This window comes from Pectinophora gossypiella, chromosome 21 (assembly GCF_024362695.1).
Source record: "Pectinophora gossypiella chromosome 21, ilPecGoss1.1, whole genome shotgun sequence".
Lineage (NCBI taxonomy): Eukaryota > Metazoa > Arthropoda > Insecta > Lepidoptera > Gelechiidae > Pectinophora > Pectinophora gossypiella.
In genome coordinates, this window is record NC_065424.1 from 120,922 (window position 1) to 139,714 (window position 18,793).

The 18,793-nt window shown below is 37.4% G+C and overlaps 3 protein-coding genes and 1 pseudogene across 3 annotated transcripts; 3 read left to right on the plus strand and 1 right to left on the minus strand.

The window, feature by feature from the left end:
* Positions 1-2,359: 2,359 nt before the first annotated feature.
* On the plus strand, positions 2,360-4,189 carry LOC126376791 (uncharacterized). The gene is made up of 3 exons (XM_050024338.1): positions 2,360-2,546; positions 3,232-3,811; positions 3,909-4,189. Exons 1-3 carry the CDS (start codon positions 2,360-2,362, stop codon positions 4,177-4,179), a joined length of 1,038 nt encoding a protein of 345 aa, XP_049880295.1. The 3' UTR covers positions 4,180-4,189.
* A 4,648-nt stretch (positions 4,190-8,837) lies between these two features.
* On the plus strand, positions 8,838-10,884 carry LOC126376883 (uncharacterized). Its single transcript, XM_050024440.1, has 2 exons — positions 8,838-9,081; positions 10,116-10,884. The coding sequence occupies exons 1-2, from the start codon at positions 8,898-8,900 to the stop codon at positions 10,880-10,882; spliced, it is 951 nt and encodes a 316-aa protein (XP_049880397.1). The 5' UTR covers positions 8,838-8,897; the 3' UTR covers positions 10,883-10,884.
* Positions 10,885-11,529: 645 nt separating this feature from the next.
* On the plus strand, positions 11,530-12,853 carry LOC126376891 (uncharacterized; annotated as a pseudogene).
* A 4,079-nt stretch (positions 12,854-16,932) lies between these two features.
* LOC126376871 (uncharacterized) lies at positions 16,933-18,568 on the minus strand. Its single transcript, XM_050024426.1, has 2 exons — positions 17,940-18,568; positions 16,933-17,676 (listed from the first exon to the last, which is right to left on the minus strand). Exons 1-2 carry the CDS (start codon positions 18,387-18,389, stop codon positions 16,933-16,935), a joined length of 1,194 nt encoding a protein of 397 aa, XP_049880383.1. The 5' UTR covers positions 18,390-18,568.
* Between the last annotated feature and the right edge of the window lie 225 nt (positions 18,569-18,793).

Here is an 18,793-nt window from a genome sequence, read left to right on the forward strand (position 1 = left end):
ATATCTCAACGGATATGTGAGAAAATAAAAAGAGTGAGGGTGGCTGCATCCCCTGATGCAATTCGGAAATACTTGCAGTGAACTGCAGAAAACTTTAGAAGGAGTGGAATTATCTAATATTATTAACTACGGCGAGACCAACCTCTCTGACGATCCGGGACGCAAAAAAGTGCTGATGAGAAGGGGCTGCAAGTATCCTGAGAGAGTGGTTGGTTAACCATTCAAAAAGTTCTGTCTCAATAATGATGGCTGGTTGGTACTGCCGATGGTAAAATGTTGCCACTGATAGAACTGGACACTACTGACTTAGATACTTCCATCGAAGAAAACGATGTGATAAAACGCAAAACCTATAAGAAAAAAATACTGTTACAAAACCAAATGAAATCTGATAAACGTGATGAGGTTGGAAGTAAATATCCAAGATTCAGAGGACGAAATAGACCAACAAACAAATACCCAACAAATAAGAATTGAAACTGAGACAAACAAGCTATTACTGAAATAGAAATCGTTCTAGAGAAAGACAAAAATATAACAAATAACGAAGAAAGTCAAGCTCCAACAATAATTCAAAATAATGATAACTTAGCGAATGAAACTGTCAAGAGTACCTTGACTAAGACAAGTACTATTGATGAGAGGAAAATAATACATGCTGAGAGTGAAGTAAATACTAAAGATTCTGAAGATAAAATAGACTACCAAACAAATATACAAGAAATTAGAGTTGAAACAGAGGCAGCTACAAGTAGTTCACAACAAGCTATTTCTGAAAAGGAAATGGTTCAAGAAACAGAAAATATAAGAAACATTGAAGAAAGGCAAGCTACTAGTACAGTCAGAAGCAAGATTAGGTTGTTGCTAATTTTTTGAACACGCAGGTTGTGCCAATGTTTTTGGTTCACTAGTTTTTTTTTTAGATTGTATGTAAGTTTATTATGTCATCATTGGTTATGCATCATAATGCTAAATTAATGTTTAACCATAAAATATACCGACCTTGGAGTTGTAACTAGATGTAAGTGTATGATGTACCCACCTTGGAGTACCAGAGAAATTTAGTTTTCGTTTCATAGTAAAAAAAAAAACACATTTGTCATCATATATCGTTAAATATTAGTTTTTCGGTAAAAACACAAATATTAAATGTTGATTGTATCGATTTTTTCTATCGATTGGCATAACAAAATACCTAATGGTTTTTGACAAAAAAAAATCGTAGGTTCCTTTTTTCAAATTCGATCCAGAGTGCGTCCCTTTCTTTTCAGCGGATTAGCTAATGAGGTATGACTTAAAATTAAATTAAATGGTGCCTACAGGTATTAGCACCATTTTATTCTTAAACTTAAAAAATCTAACTGCTTTATTATTGCAAACCAAAAAATAAAGACCAAAGAGACTTACTTTTGTGCCCGTGTGTTGTATATTGTATCGTAATAAAGATGTTGTAAGAACTTAATTAAAATATTTTATTTTAAACTATTTAACAAAAACTGTCACACTTTCAAATTATTTTTTTAATTACTCAAAAGTAAATTTTAAAACTATTATTTTTTTTAATTTTCAAAATCTTTGTTGTTTATTTTAATTTTTGGAGGTTTATAGATAGGTATAGAACAAAAAATATTTCAGACCATTCCCATAAAAAAAAGTTAAATTACACACCAATACAATTATCAGAACAAGACACATATAAACACAAGGTAGGTAATTTAAAAGTTAGGTATATAATATGTAGAAATATATTAAACAATTCCAATAAAAAGGCGTTAGATAAGTGCAGTGTGAACACACCGTAAGCGAGACGGCCGCGCAGTACCTATTGTATCGAGATGAGAAGTAATTACATGGTCAGCAATTATAAAATTTGGCGAGCCACCCAAAAGCAGCATTTAAATAATTTGGTCAGCATACAAAGATTTTGTTTGCAATAAAAAAAATCAGGCAGCAATTCTTGTTCCGCAACTAATTTTGATAATGGTCAAAAATTAAATCATACATAGGCAGCCAACAATAACATGAGTCTGCATAATAAACATTCAGTCCGCAAAATAACTACTTGAGCGGCAAGATTTCATGATTGAGCGGCAGAAAAACATGTCTATAAGCAGTATATTTGATTGGTATGCATATTTAAAACATGGTGAGCAAAATAACTACTTGGATTGCGTTTTTGTTGAAAAAGCGGCAATGTACGTTAAAAGTGGGCGGAGCAAGAGCAGGCGCGTGACACGAGCAACCAATCGCGTGCGAGTATTGTCATTCGATGATTATGCGGCGATTATTAACAGTCAAATTACAGTGGTAACAACGTGTTTTAAAGAGATTTGTGTGGTTTTTGTGATTTCCTAGTAAAATGGATAATAATTTTATTGAAGAAGGAATACAACTAGTTCCCGACTACGAATCGGATTCGGAATGCTGCACTGACAGTGAAGAATCGGTGCTGGTGGCTAAGAAGAAACCAAAACTGTCTTTTGACTGGAAGTTAGTTCAAAAGTTTGATAACATCGAACAAGCCAAAACATTCGTGAAAGCTGAACGTACTTGGTCCGAAAATTATTGTCATCAAACAGAGGAAGGAAAAAAGACATACTATAGGTGCAATAAATTGAAACGTCGTGGTCCACAGTGCTCTACAAGAATGTATTTGTTATTCGAAAGCACCTCAGATTCAGTGTTAATGTTCAAAACGAATGCTGATCATGACCATGATGAAAAGAAGGAGTTTACCTCGTCGTACGGTTTGAGTGACACCGTGAAGAAGGAAATTAATCGATTATTTGATTTAAAAATGAAACCAAAAGCTATAATGGAAAGTCTATTAAAAATGAAAAATATCAAAGTTCCTAAAATGTCTCAGTTAAGAAATTATCTGAGTGATCGTCGTCGTACTATATACGGCCAATCTACCATAAGTTTAGGAGAGCTTAAAGCTTGGATTCATTCACACTCAAGTCTTCCTTTGGATCCGCATGAAGTTTTTGTGCTTTGTTACCGAATTGATGACAGTGATGAACAAAATCCCATTTTTCGGTTTGTTATGTCTACTAAATATTTAATTGAAATTTCCAAAGATGCCAGCGTCGTTCATGCAGATGCCACGTACAAGCTCATCTGGCAGGGTTTTCCTGTATTGGTCTGTGGAACCACGGACCAAAACCGCAAAATCCACCCTCTATGTGTAACGGTTTCAAGTAATGAAAAAAAAGAAGATTTCAAATTGATGTTCCAAGGACTTAAGGACAAAATACAAGAAATTTTTGAAAGTTCTTGGAATCCAAAAGGTTTGTGATGCTGCTAAAAGCATACAAAATGCATTTCTAGAAGTTTTTGGAGAACATGTCGTAGTTCGGATGTGCTGGGCACACGCAAAAAGAAAAATTCAAGAGAGGATAGAAAGGATTAAGAACAAGGTGCTGCGTGATAATATCTTAAATGATGTTGATTCATTGCATTCTATTACAGATGAGAATATATTTGACGCAGCTTCCGAAGCATTTCTGCAAAAATATAAAGATCAGATTGAATTTGTCACGTATTTCAGAGCACAGTGGTTAACACAAAACCGCAATTGGTTCCTGGGAGCGGCTCCCAACTCTCCATCAACCAATAACGCTTTGGAGTCTTTTAACAGAGTAATAAAGGATAGCAATACACTCCGAGAACGCTTCCCTTTGTCCAGGTTTTTGGTGGTTGCAAAAGAAATGGTAAACCAGTGGTCTAATAAATATATTACTAACCCAGAAGACAATTACATTGCCAACGTACCCTCTTTAACTACGAAGCACTGGACTGAAGCTTACTAGTGGGCAAAAAAAAACAAAAATGGTGACCCTGCTACGTAAAGACGACAAATACAATTATTACCAAATTCCTGCTGCTCAAGCAACTAATTGTGAAGTTTTCGACGCACAATGGGAAAGTTTTGACGATTTCAAGAAACAAAATTTCAGCAAGTGGCTTGTCACTTTGCCAATTGAAAGAAACGATTGGATAAAAGGGAGATGTGACTGTCCAGCTTTTTTTAATTTATATATATGCAAGCACGTGATTGGTTTGGCGATTCGCTTAAAGTATGTGGTTCCTCCGCTTGAAGCTAAAAATATTCCCATAGGGGAAAAAAGAAAACGTGGCCGTCCGTCAAAAGCTAAACGGGCATTGATAATACAATAAAATTATTAAGCTAATAATAATAATACGCTAATTTCAAGAACCTTCCTAATCGTTTGATAACTTTTTGATTTGATCTCATTTATAATTATAAGAATGAAACATTTTGTTTATATTTCATTTTAACACATTGTATAAGAAGTTGCATTGTATAAGAAGTTACAATTATATTTTATAATAATAAAAAAATATTTTATTAATTTACACTTCTATAAATAATAAATACCCAAAAAAACACATCCACTCAGAGAGTAAATAAATTAAATAATCTTTGTAAGGAATGCGCCCATTTTGCGCATGACAAGTAAAGTATTTTTGCTACTCTTATATGCAGCACAAAATGCATTTTTTTGCTTACACTCTGAGTGCTTACCAAAATTTTATTAAACATGAGCAGCTGATTGCAGTTTATATAATTAATATGCTGTACAAAAATAATTACAGCCATCCAGAATGACATAAATTGCTGATTGATTTTGAAATGTTTGCTGACCATGAGTTGCTGACCAATTAGCTATTTCTGCTCACCGATTATATTTTTCTGCTCACAGAAATAACAATACTATGCTAACCATTTAATTGACACCCTATCGAGATTGTATGGACCGGCGTGGCGCGTCGGCCGGTCCGTCGATGCGTTTGTATGAACACACTACGCGTTACCGGTGCGCACATTCGTGTGGACAGCGAGACACAGCTGGCGTGTCGGTAGCACATTCGTTGGTACAACTTTCGTGATAGCTATGCGTGTGCGTAGAGCACGCCTCGAGGTTCCATATGCGCATATTTGTCACATGGGTCTAGCAGCTGAAGTGTTAATCTTGTAAAACCAAAATGTCCTACAAGGACCGCAACATCAGACATTTGAAAATCAATATTATCGTAACCCGGTACCACAACGAAGAAATTATTTGTCACAAGAGCAGCGTAATCAAGCTTCTGTTGAAGACTTTCAACATTATCAATCACAGCAATCTAGTGTGCCAAATAATTTAGCACATTATGGTTATACTACAGCAATGGGATCGCCAGTAACACACACTCCGTCGCCAGCACCAACTGTCAGCAGGAATCGGAATTAGAGTTATTCTGCGATTAACATTTTTTTTTAATTTCTTTTCTGAACAAGTTGATTTGATTTCATTGATTTATAGATGTTGATTAATAAAAAACTTACCTCAATGTTATTATGAGTTTTTCTTCTGGTGAAATGCAATATCGCACAGCGTAACTATCTGCTACGAGTTCATCGTTTATGAGAGCCAGTAACTCATCAAATGACTTGATGGACATTCTGAAGAAGTTAAAAAATTTGGGTCCGAATTGCCTTAACTTAGGATACAAAACTATGTACTGGCTTTCAGTCAGCCTGTGTGACAAAATTGGGTGGACCCAATATCTGCGTCTTCTGTCGCGTCGTTTCAGCCGTCGGTATAGAATCACTGTTAAAACTGTTTCAACGTCCATCTTCAACAAATGTAAGAACTGTACTGAATACCATGACGGTCGCGGCAACGCGCGTTCGACGCCTGACAAGCGCGTGTCATGTAAACACTATACAAAAATTTTACGCGCGTTGATCGCGCGTTGAGCGCTTGTCATCTGAACGTAGCCTAAAAGTGCGTGAGATAGCTGAGACCTGTAAGATGTCATATGAACGTGTACAAAATATTTTGCACCAACATTTGTATATGGAAAAGCTCTGTGCAAGATGGGTGCCGCGGTTGCTAACTGTCGACCAAAAATTGATTCGAAAAAACATTTCTACCGCCAATTTGGCGTTGTATAAGCGTAACCCAAGCGAATTTTTGCGTCGATTCGTAACCGTTGACGAAACTTGGGTCCACCACTACACTCCTGAAACCAAAGATCAGTCTAAACAGTGGATTGGATCAGGGGAACCAACTCCAAAGAAGGCAAAAAAAAATTTTCGGCGAACAAGGTTATGGCTACTGTTTTTTGGGATGCAAGAGGTATTATATACATTGATTACCTTGAAAAGGGTAAAACTATCACTGGTCAATACTACGCAGACTTATTGCAACGTTTGAGCCACGAAGTGAAAATTAAACGACCTCATCTGGCGAAGAAAAAAATCTTGTTTCATCACGATAACGCACCAGCGCACACGTCAATCGTTGCGATGGCTAAAATCAACTATCTGAACTTTGAATTGATGCCGTTCCCTCCCTACTCTCCAGACCTAGCCCCAAGTGACTATTATCTGTTTCCTAACCTCAAAAAATGGCTTGGCGGTAAGAGATTTGCGGACAATGAAGAAGTAATCGAAGCTGTAAATGGGTATTTTGAGGTGCTTGACAAATCAGTCTATAAAGATGGCATTACTAGACTAGAACACCGCTATGAGAAATGTATCAGCCTTGGAGGAGATTATGTTGAGAAATAAAAAAAAATCTTAAAAACGTTGTTTCTATTGTGCTTATGTTTTATTCGTATGTTTATGTCCTTTGTATATGTTGTTGTGCAATAAAGTATTATTGATTGATTGATTGATTTTTCTGGGTCAGGCCGAAAACTTATCAATCCACCCTCGTATGAGAAGAGTTATTACTTTTTCTAAGAAAGTTGTGCAATAACAGACATGTCATTGTTATAACTGGAATATTACCGATATCCAAATCAATTGGCTTTCTGAATATTCTGAACTTGGATGACAGAATAATAAAAATATTTTCAACTACTACTCGAGATTTTGCTAACCGCATATTGAATATTCGTTTCGGAGAATTTATTTCATGGTTGTTTGGATATGGTTTCATGATATTATTATGTAAAGCAAAAGCTGCGTCACTTAAAAAAACGTAGGGAATGTCGACATTATCAGTACCGGATAATGAACATGGCTTAGGAAGATAGAGCCTATTGGATGAAATTTTCTCCCATAACGTTGAGTTTTTGAACACACCGCCATCACTGATCCTACCTACAGAGGACGCCGTAGCAACTGGTTCTGCTACTTTATATAATCAAAATTCAATTGAACCATCACAAAGTAGACGTACTCTTCGGCGACGTGACAACCCACCGGAAGTGCAAATTGCAAGCAGACAAATGACCGAAGCATTCCATACTTTAAATAAAATAACTACTACTACTAGCCACTTCTAGTAAAATATAGCTCCGAGGAACTAACAACAAAGAATAGTTGCTTACCAACTTTTAGTATCTATTAATTCATACCTACCCACCGTTTGTGTTACATTGTGTGCAGTGCGCTCACTTTACCTCAACCCACTACTACCCTATTTTTTATATTTCTATATTATTTTTGTGACTCTTTTCTTATGTAAGCGAATGTAATTCTTTATGAGAAAAACCATCATCATCATCATTGGCCTTATCCGTCTGTTTCAGACGATTTATGACGTCATAAAATAAAGCTCTTCTTAAACCCGAAAATAATAAGTAATGAGCCAGAAAAGGATGGTGCCGAGATTGAAGACGAGTGTGATATATTTGGCAGATTAATTGCCAAAAAACTGAAGAACTTGCCTGATTATAAAAGAGAAGATTTAATGTTTGATGTCCATGCACTATTTAAAAAATCACGTGTTGAAATATCTCCATCAGTTGAATCGTTTCGGTTCTCTACACCAAAGCCTACATCACATCCTTCATTTACTTCTAATAAGCGGCCTAAATCTGAAAATACCGACTTCCATTATGCACTTCCGTACTGACGACCAGAACAAGATGCTGACGAAAATATGGAAGGGATAGAGGCCCACTCTCCAGAAAATGACAACCCAAATATTCTAGCGAAGAGATACCGTCCAGCGAATGTACCTTCAGAGGCGAAACGTCATGACAGTTACGAACATTTTCCGGTTTTTGGCGAGATCGAAACCCTCGATCCTGTAGATTCTACAGGATCGAGGGTTTTCGATCTCTAGTGTAGAAGGTTGTTCAAGCCGATCCAAGATAAGATGTGAAGAATGAAACGTGTACCTTTGCCTTAACAGAAAAGGCAAGTGTTTCACGTTATTTCATAAGCAATAAATAGAAGATAAGTTTTCTCAGATTTTATTACAAAGTGATTAAACCAAAATAATGTTTACAAAATTATTGATCTCAAGAAGAAATGTTTAAAAATTTAGTTTTTTTATTAAAATATAATTTAATTACAGAAACTAATAGATAATTACGAATAAACAAGTCTTTTTAATTCCTCTAAAATTACAGATAGCAAATGTATACCTAGAAAAATTGAGGTAGACAAGGTAAAGCCGATATCGCACTATCGTGACTTGAGGTTGTAGTACCGTATTTCTTTCAGCCTGCGGATTAGTTACAGGGGACCCGTTTTATAGTTTTTTTTGTGTAGTATTGGACACAGCGCCATCTCGCCTTGTTCAATGTTAGAGCCCGTCCACACGGCGCGTTGCGTCAGCGTTGTGTCGACGACGCAGCGCTGCCGTTGCGTTGTTTTACATACAAATAAGGGCGAGGCCCCATTAGTGCGTTGCGCTGCGTTGCGTCGTCGCAGCGTCGTCGCTGCGTCGTTTTCCATACATTTTTTATGACATGCCCCATTAGACCGTTGCGTCGTCGCGCGCGACGTTTCAACGGATCGACGGACAAGAGACGAAGCGGGAGGGAGGGTGATGCGCTGCGTTGTCGGAGCTCCGCTGCGACGACGGACAGTGATGCACTGCTAGAGGAGGAAGCTAGACGAGCGTAACGACATTTTTTATTTTACCATGAGTGAGCAGGATATTGATATAGATTTTCTCATATCCTTGGTCCAAGAAAGACCCATTATATGGGATAAATCACACGAACATTACAGTGATAAATTTCGTAAAGCGAATGAATGGGTAGCTGTTTGTAAAAAAATATTTCAAGATTACGAGGAGTTTGAGGACCAAAAAAAGAACAAAATTGGTGAGTTGTTATTTATTATATTATTTATAAATTCAATACATAAGTTAATTTATATCTTTTTCAACTGCCATGGTAAAGCCCCTTCTGGACTCATAAAGTAATTAGCAAATTGATCTCTGATAAAATTTTCGGCTAATGATTCTTCATTGCTATGGGGTCTCAATTGTGAGAACCTACTTATTGCCATATTGTCTTGTTGTTTTAACCCATCGTGTTGTATAACAAAATTGTGTAAAACACAACATGCTTTCGCAATATTAATAGTTAAATCATATGACGTATCAATTGGCCTATGTAAAATGCGCCATTTATTTGCCATGATCCCAAATGCACATTCCACGTATCTACGTGCTCTGCTAAGGCGATAATTATAAACTCTTTGTTTCACATTGAGATTGGATCCGCCGTATGGGCGCATAACATGCTTACTTAAACCAAAAGCTTCATCACCGACGAGTACATAAGGGATTGGTGGCTCGTTATTATGATCATTTCCAAGTGGTTGAGGATCAGGCAATGGTAATTCATTTCTCATTAAAATCTTGTACAGTGTCGAATTTCTAAAAATAGTAGAATCACTTTCCTTACCATATGCACAAACGTCGACAAAAACAAACTTATAATTTGAGTCAACAACCGCCAGCAAAACAATTGAAAAATAATTTTTATAATTATAAAACAGAGAGCCACTTTTGTCTGGTTTTATTAAACGTATATGTTTCCCATCAATTGCCCCGAAGCAATGAGGAAAGTTAGCTTTGAGATCAAAATCTAATGCAATATTTTGTAGTTTTTCTACTGTGATCTCTTCTATGTACTGTGGTCGAACATATTTCCATATAGCTTGACAAACTGACGAAATAGTTCTAGAAATTGTTGCTCTTCCACGTTTAAATTTGAAATGCAAGTCGTTTATCGAATTTCCGCTGCCTAAGTACCTGAAATAGAAACACAAAAAAATAAACAGGGTGGCCCATTTAGATTGGTCAGTGTAGACAAGTTAGGTACTTACACATTTTTTTCTTTCTTTGCAGGTAACGAGGTTGTGAAAAAATGGAGAAGCGTGAAGGACAACTTTTTTCGATACGTAAAAAAAATAAAAGAAAACAGTTCGTCTGGATCAGGGGCAAAACAATTGAAGAAATATCATTACTACAATCAGTTGCTGTTTTTGATGAAAGTTGCCCAAAATAAAACTGATAGTAGCCTTGAAATGGTGTCTGAAGAAACGGAACGAAATGAAAACACAGCATCATCTTCTCCATTTCCTACAAAAGAAATGTCCTCGTTACCCCCAGGTCCTTCTCGCTACGTGCCTGCAAGCCGTAAGAGATCAAACCAAGCAATAGATGATTTCGAGGCGCAAGCTTTAAAAGCGTTGCAAGAGAAAGAAAACCGCCACTTATCATTTTTCAAAGGAATTTTGCCTTCTTTGGACAGCTTTACGGAATTACAAACTTTGACATTCCAAAGCAAAGTTATAAATATCATTACCGAAATTCGGTTCGGGGAACAGACTCAATCAACAACATGGCAGTCACGCGGATATCAAACTGGACAACAGTATCAAGCAACACCATTGCAGTCACGCGGATATCAAACTGGACAACAGTATCAAGCAACACCATTGCAGTCACGCGGATATCAAACTGGACAACATGCCCAGTCACCATCGCCATCATCGTATCGAACAGATGAATTCGAAGCTACCTACTCAACCAACACTACGATTAATAATTTTACTGATGATAGTCAAGAAGAAGATTATAACTTTGTTTTGTTGCCTAATAGTAATACTTAATAAAGATAATAAATTAATAACTGATTAACATTACGAGTATTATGATATTTGAATTACTTACCTCAATGTAATACCAATCATTTCAATTGGTTCTAAAGGGTCCCTGAATTTGGTATATTGCTTTTTTATATGTGGTTTTAAGGTTTCAACCAAATTATTAAAGCTGGCCACACTCATTCTAAAAAAATTAAAAAATGTATTTTCATCTAATAACAACTCCCTATATTCCTGCATAAAAAACTGACCATCACTATTTCTTAATGCTATCAAAGGAGATATCCAGAATCTTCTATGATTTCTACGTTTATTTCGGCGGTGCCGTAATAAAAGCAACAAAAGAACACGTTTGTATCTATCCATTGCAAAGGCTGAACTGAGACGCAGCTGCGTCGGCGTGCATACCCTCTTGCGTTGCGTTGGCGCAGCGTCAACGCAACACAGGTGTGGCATACAATGCGTTGTTCCGTTGCGATGACGCGACGCAACGCAGCGCAACGCACTCATGGGGCCTCGCTCTAACCAAGGTGTTCACACGGCGCGTTGCGTCGTCGCAACGCACACATGACGTACAGCAGCCCCCGAGACGAAGCGGGAGGGGGTGTACTCGTGCGACGTCGGATCGCCAGCGCTCAGTTGCTTGTGCGTTGACAGAGGACACGGAAGCTCATTTCGTTTTACGTTTACGTTTTTGTATTTAGTTTTATTTGTAGGGTAAAATGAATACCATTGAAGAACTTGACATAGATTACTTGATTACATTGATACAGGAAAGGGAAATTATATGGGACAAATCAAACGTAGATTTTAAAAATAAAAATTTAAAAACAAAAGCCTGGGAAGACATATCAAAAGTTTTATTTCCTGATTACGAGAATTTCACAGCTGAACGAAAATACAAAGTTGGTGAGTTCACAGTACAGATATTTATGTTTTTTTTTATTTAAGAGGGCTTTCAAGATTTTCTTGCACCGCCAATTCCGCGATCAGTACAAAATATCTCGACACTCTAAAATTTTAAAACTAAGGGAATCTAGATTAGCGTGAGTACTATGTTATTACTTAGCTCAAACTAACCTAGACTACGCTGAGTAGGTATAAAATATTATTTTTTTACTGATCGCGGAATTGGCGGTGCAAGAAAATCTTGAAAACCCTCATAATACAATTATACCTTATTTAGCTGCTGTTGCATACATTTTGATTCAGTAGGTATTGCTTTTTGTATGTAACAGCTGTTATATTTCCACGATTCCAGAGTCGGTCACATAGTGTTTGTTAACGATATCTGAATATGTCATTAAATTTTATCGAGTAATTCACTATGTATAAATTATTAAATCATGTTTACTATTGGTTTTGCAGGTAATGATTTAATAAAGAAATGGAGAAGTGTAAAAGATAATTACTTCAGATATTCAAAAAAATTAAAAGAAGCATCAAAATCGGGCTCGGGCGCTACGAAACTGAAGAAGTATCATTTATATAATCAACTTCTTTTTTTGAGAAAAGTGGAACAAAATGCCACCGAATCTAGCTTAGACTCGCCTAGAGAAATCAACAATGAATCTACGTCTACAAATGATGACATTACCACAGACAACACTCCTCGCTATGTTCCAGTCGCGCGCAAAAGGGCAATGCAAATGGATGAGTTTGAAAGAGAAGGACTAAAACTTCTCAAGGAGCCGGAAAATCGCCATATGTCCTTTTTCAGAGCTATATTGCCATCTATTCAAGAATTTTCCGACCGAGAAACTCTCCGTTTCCAAAGTAAAGTTATACAAATTATAGATGAAATGCGGTATGGACAAACATCATCATAATTATGTGAGTGGCACATCAACGTCTCACCAACCATCATATGGATATCAAACAGCAAATTTTCAAAGTACATACATTTCTAATTCAATTACATCTCCAGAAACATCTCAAGTAAGTGAAGAAACTGTATACGATTTTTCTAATTTGTAATTACTGGATGATATCTCTCTTAAATAATGTCTAAATTTAAAATTATCACAATTGCTGATTATTTGTGAGTTGATTACTAATTAAACAAACAAAAAAAACTGTTATATTTTTATTACTTAAATATATTTATATAGTTACCTTAAAGTAATTCCCAGCATTTCTACTGGTTCCACTGGATTCCTCATATTAGTATAGTTTTTTCATAAGTGTGGTTCTAAGGACTTCAATAAACATTCGAAGCTGGATACACTCATTCTAAAAAAATTATAAAACTTCTTTTCGTCTAATAGCAACTCCCGATATTCTAAAAAAAAACTGTCCATCACGATTTCTTAATGAAATGAAAGGACTGATCCAGTACCGTCTTGTGGTTGTGTTGCGTCGATTTCGGCGGTGACGTAGTAATAGGAGCAATGCTAGACGTCTTTTCCGATCCATGATTTGCTATAGACTGCTGCGCCGACGGAACGTCAAGACTGCGTCATAGTAACGCTGCGATGGCGCAGCGCCCGTGTGGCCGGCTATGCGTCAAAATATTTGCGTTGCGACGACGCAACGCAACGCGCCGTGTGGACGGGTCCTAAGGTCCGGGACCATCGACTTGCTATCGTTGAGCCCCGTAGTCGGCGACTTTCCACCAGTAACCGGAAGATGGCGTGTGCCGATATTATATAGAAGGCTATATCTTGGAGTCCCTTGTCAAGCAGATGCTGAAGAATGTTGGTGTCAATATTTAATATACATCGGGAATTTTCGGTCAGTCTTCTGTCCTTGGACTTGTTGATAAATTGCATTTCGGGTGTGCGACGGCGGCGTCATCTATGTATATGACGGTTGAGGTTTTGCTGGCTTTGTCCGTGTCGTAGTCATTGAATTGGGCGATTTATATAGTCCTGCGCCTGCGAGCTGCCGCATTCCCCAGACAGCGCTCCGCCGAGCGGGTGTGTCCACACCTTCAATTTTTCAATGTGTGAATTTCGGGCGGTTTATAAGCGTGTGACCGGTGGCTCGCAACTCCGTCGCACGCGCCGCCAAATCTTCATAGATTTTTATTCTGGTAAGTTATAAATTTCTGTCATGACTCGTGAGTGTTAGTGTTTGCGGTCAAGATTCTAATATGCGATTTGTTCTGAATAGATGTGGTTTTGGTGTCCGTGGCGTGGACACCTTGCTCCGCCATTTTGTCCCAGTGTCGTGGCATCGACGTCATCGTACGTTGGCCGCATACGTGGCTTCTCGACCTCCGACAGGTGAGTCTTTTTGTATGATTTTGGGGAGTTAGTTAGGTTGTGCCTCCGCCCCTAGAGGTTTGATTTACCCCTGTGCGTTTTGTCCGCAGGAGGTGTTCTATGACGGCTGTTTTATACGGGCTGTACGAGTGTTTAGTACGGCGTGTCAGGTACGGGTGTTTTGTACAGCTGTTCCGTACAGCTTATTGGTAGCTGCTCCTTGTCGGCTCAGCTTCCTTCCTGCCGTCGCTATCAAACGAGCTAGGGAGGTTTTTATAACACCTTATTTTTTAATGCTTAACGAATGACCAGTGGCCTTGAATACCTGGAATGTACCCTTAGGATTTAAAAGTTCCAAATACCTATTTATACTTTTGTGTTACTTTGGTTTTATTAGTAATATATAAATTCGAGTAAACCCATTTTCTTACACTTGTATTTCATCCATTTACTTTTTTCATCTTCTTTAAATTTACATACATTACAAGGTTTTCTCAGGGGGGAGAGAGGGGGTTTTTTTATTTTTCTAGGGCCACTTTATACTCAGATACTTAGAATCTATCATCAAAAACCAGCTGCACAGATAATTTTTTTCTCGGCCTGATATCCGATTCTGCAGTCCCACAGGTATAGGCTCAAAAACGGAACTGTTTCTTCTCGTCATCTTTCAAATCCGTATGCCTGTACAGAATCTAAATCTTCAGTAGCTCTGGTAAAAAACGTTGTTGCCTCAAATCCTGAACCAGATAAGATTAATCAGGTCAAAATACTAAACATTTTACAATTACCGAAGTGGAGTCCTAAAGGCTCCTACACACAGTGCCGGCGGCAGGGCCGCCGGGCAAGCCGCCGTGCACCCGGCGGCATACAAAGCCGCCGGCTTTGCCGCACAAAGAAGCCGCCGGCATGGCCGCCGGGGTGTGCCGGCGGGTTACGCGGCCTGTCGTCAGTTCGTGCCCGGCATTCGAGCGGTAGTGGTGTGCAGTTTATGTGTATTCAACAAATTAAAATGTCGTTTCATTGGGACGAGGAAACCGTGTTGCTATTAATTGAAAAATTTCACGAAAATGATATATTATGGAATCCTAGAAACGCAGACTATAAGAATAGGAACAAACGAACGGACGCATTGAACATAATTGCAAGTGTATTTGACATTGATAAAGGCGAAGTAGAGAGAAAGTTAAAAAATTTAACCTCTCATTATTTTCGGGAAAAAAAGAAGTTTGAACAGTTCAACAAATCTGGTGCAGGCACAGACGAGGTACAGGAACCAAAGTGGTTTGCCTACAAGGCATTGAACTTTTTGCGAGACAAAAATAAACCACTATCCACAGTAAATAGTGAGAATGATGTAAGTATATACGTTTAAATATTAAACTATTATTATACTATTAACTATTATCACTATAATTGTACCTACTATTATTATTTTATTGTATTAATGTCCTGCTTGTAGTGTTTATATTGTGTGCAATAAAGTGTTTTTACTTACTTACTTAAATACCTACCATGATAAAAAAAAAGAACGGGTTGCACTCCGGGACTGCCGGCAGAAGTGAAAACTCAAATAGCAACGTTGTGTATGCTTTAATATTATCAGTATAAAAGTATTATCATTTATGTGGTAACATACAATATTTATTTATTGCGCTATCATAGACAAACATGCCAATTTTTATTACAATAGAAAAATTACACTACGGAACTATTATAATTCAAAGTCAAAGTTCTTTATTCATCATAGGATATTTTAATACCACTTGATTATTGCCTATTATTTTATGTCCCGACACTCGTATACAACAGATAACCGACTACAAACCGACTATGTCAAATAGGTCAGTGAAAGTAACGTTTTTGATATAATTATCAAACTTCTTAATTTTCAGAGTTATAAACCTATCAAACATGACCAAATTACATTTGCACTACTAGTGAATTTTTTAACAATAAAGTTAAGGTCGAAATTTCTATGATTGATGACAAAAATTATAAACTTATAAAACATGACCAAATAACATTTACACTACTAGTGAACTTTTTAACAATAACGTTAAGGTCGAAATTTCTATGATCGATGACAAAAATCTTACGCTTAAATATCTTACGTTTTTGTATGGATTTTCGATCACCCTTCAAACGACGCGAGTTTAACATTTTTTCCCCATCTAGAAAAGTGCCAGGCGCCGCTAAAGAAGTTTTCACTTCAAAAAAAAACATATTATTTCCTTCTATTTACAGACGCATTCGCAGGACAGTCAGCAAGATAATGCAACAGCGACTAGTTCCCGGAAAAGGAGATGCGGTTCTGATGGAGACAGTGATATTGCTGAAGCCCTACAAGTTTTAAAAAATATGTCAGCTTCGTCATTTGCTCGCGACGATGCCTCGGTATTCGGAGAACACATAGCAAATAAAATACGACAAATGGATCCCATAACAATTTCTACAGTACAACATCATATTAATAATATAATTTATCAGGCTGAAATGGGCGTTTACTCAAGACCTTCCACGGTGGCGGCAGCTCAAGGATATTTTACCACTTCGACATCTGAAAGTGTACGTCCTTCCACTAGCCATTCTTCTATTCAGGACACCGACAATTCTGATACTCAGGACAGCCTATTTACATATTTGGAAAATAATTAAAACTCTTTTATGATGCTACATTAAGGATTTAATAATTAAAACTATGATTGTACTCGTACGTTGTGATTAATAGTGAGATTAGTGAGGCGAACACAGATTAACAAAGTGTTACCTGGTTAAAATTTTACTTAAAATATCATTATATAAACACTTATATGCTAAGTAAACGTTGTTCCCTATAAAAATGTGTTTGATTTATGAAATGTAATGTTGCCATGGAAGTTGTCCTTGCTCTGAAAGAAAATAGTTCATCAACTCATTCCTGACCATAGAAGGTTCCAAATTTCGATTTATTTCAATATTTGGTGCCGGTATCGTTATCATATTATCCTCAACATCAACGTCATTTCTTCGGATAAAATTGTGCAGGCATACACAAGCCATTACTACAATTGTCATTTTCTCTGGCTGTAAATTAGCTATTGTATGAAATATTCTGAATTTTTCCGATAATATGCCAAAAGCATTTTCCACGACTCTCCTTCCCCTACAAAATCTGTAATTGCATATTCTTTTCGGAGATCCTCGTTCATGTTGTCCAGGAAATGGTTTCATTAAGTTAGGAGAAATCGGAAAAGCATCATCACCAAGGAAATAAAATGGTACATTCATAGTCCGTCCAGGTAAAGGTCTTGGTGTCGGTAGATTTATAGATTCATTTCGCAATGCTTCGTAAAGCGAGCTATTTCTAAAAACACCCCCATCCGAAACTCTTCCTTGACAACCAATATCGACGTATAAAAAATTATAATTAGCATCGACTAATGCCAACAACACAATACTGAAAAACGATTTATAATTGAAAAACTCTGAGCCACTATTATTGGGGCACTGTATACGTATGTGTTTCCCGTCAATGGATCCACAACAATTGGGAACATTCCATTTCTTGAAAAACAAACGTGACACCGAAAGCCATTCTTCTTCTGTGGTTGGCATCTAGAAGAAAAAAAAGGAAATAAAAAATAATTTAAAATAAACATTCAAAACTAAATATATACTTAAACGTTTAGCATATGTGCTTGAAGGCCTAAATGTAAAGCTATACTGAAATATTATCTAATTCCAGCAAAATCGCTAAAAATATTTGCGCTTAATTAAGTACGACTTAGGTTATGGTGTTCTCTAGCTTCCCCTCTAGGATTCCCTGTGAGTGAGCTTCCCTGTGACTATCAAGAGTGAGTCATGAAAAAATTACTTACCTTAATTTGAAGTTTTGATATTATTGCTTGACAAACTTCGGGAATCAGTGAGGAAAGAAGTTGTGGTGAAATTTTAAACCGTTCTCCAAGGCTGAAATAACTTTCTCCTGTAGCTAAAAACCGCAACGTTACTGCCAACCTCTCTTTAGCGGGTATAGGCTTTCTCCAGCCAGTATTTTTTTTGCTAATGTACTCTTCAGTACTCGCTAACAAAAATTCAAAATCTTCATATGTCATTCTCAGAAACCCAAAGAACATACTATTGCGCAAACGTTGACATCCCACATCATCTTTTTTATACTCTTCCATCATTACAGTACCGTTCTGCCATTTTCTATTTTGTAAACTTGGGCGCACCCAAAACCTTCTCGTCTTTTTTCTTTTGTATTTTTTTCTTATTAAAATATAAATGACAACTGCGGCGGCAGTACTGATGATTTCCGTATTCATTGTAACCAACCTACCAAAAAAAATCACTTCACTAGCGTTCTATGTGACTGTCACAACCGGAATGATGCTTGGCGGCTTTGTGCGGCTTGTGTCGGCGACTTGTATTGCCGGCGGCACAGCCGCTCGGCATGAACCCGGCGGCATTGCCGCCGGCATGTGTGTAGTAGCCTTAAAACTACAACCCGTTCAAAAAGAACTGTTCCTAAAGCACAATACTTACTTTAATACCCATAGTTTCAAGCACAGAAGAGAATCACCCTATGTACTGTTCCTAACTGCTGCAGTTGCCGAGTGGCAATGTGCTGAACTTGGGCAGACATATGGAAAGCAAGCGTCCTACTATCGCTTTAGTTGCCGAGTTAAACCTCCAGTTGCTCCCATTGCTCGTGCTGCTGCAGTAAATG

Bases quoted from the DNA above. Each gene is read 5' to 3' on its own strand.
- LOC126376791 (XM_050024338.1), top strand. From the start codon at position 2,360: ATGGATAATAATTTTATTGAAGAAGGAATACAACTAGTTCCCGACTAC. The intron at 2,547-3,231 runs GTACTTGGTCCG...TTTCAAATTGAT, and splicing joins AACATTCGTGAAAGCTGAAC to GTTCCAAGGACTTAAGGACA. The intron at 3,812-3,908 runs GTGGGCAAAAAA...TAATTGTGAAGT, and splicing joins CACTGGACTGAAGCTTACTA to TTTCGACGCACAATGGGAAA.
- LOC126376883 (XM_050024440.1), top strand. From the start codon at position 8,898: ATGAGTGAGCAGGATATTGATATAGATTTTCTCATATCCTTGGTCCAA. The intron at 9,082-10,115 runs GTGAGTTGTTAT...CTTTCTTTGCAG, and splicing joins CCAAAAAAAGAACAAAATTG to GTAACGAGGTTGTGAAAAAA.
- LOC126376871 (XM_050024426.1), bottom strand. From the start codon at position 18,389: ATGAATACGGAAATCATCAGTACTGCCGCCGCAGTTGTCATTTATATT. The intron at 17,677-17,939 runs GTAAGTAATTTT...TTTTTCTTCTAG, and splicing joins TATCAAAACTTCAAATTAAG to ATGCCAACCACAGAAGAAGA.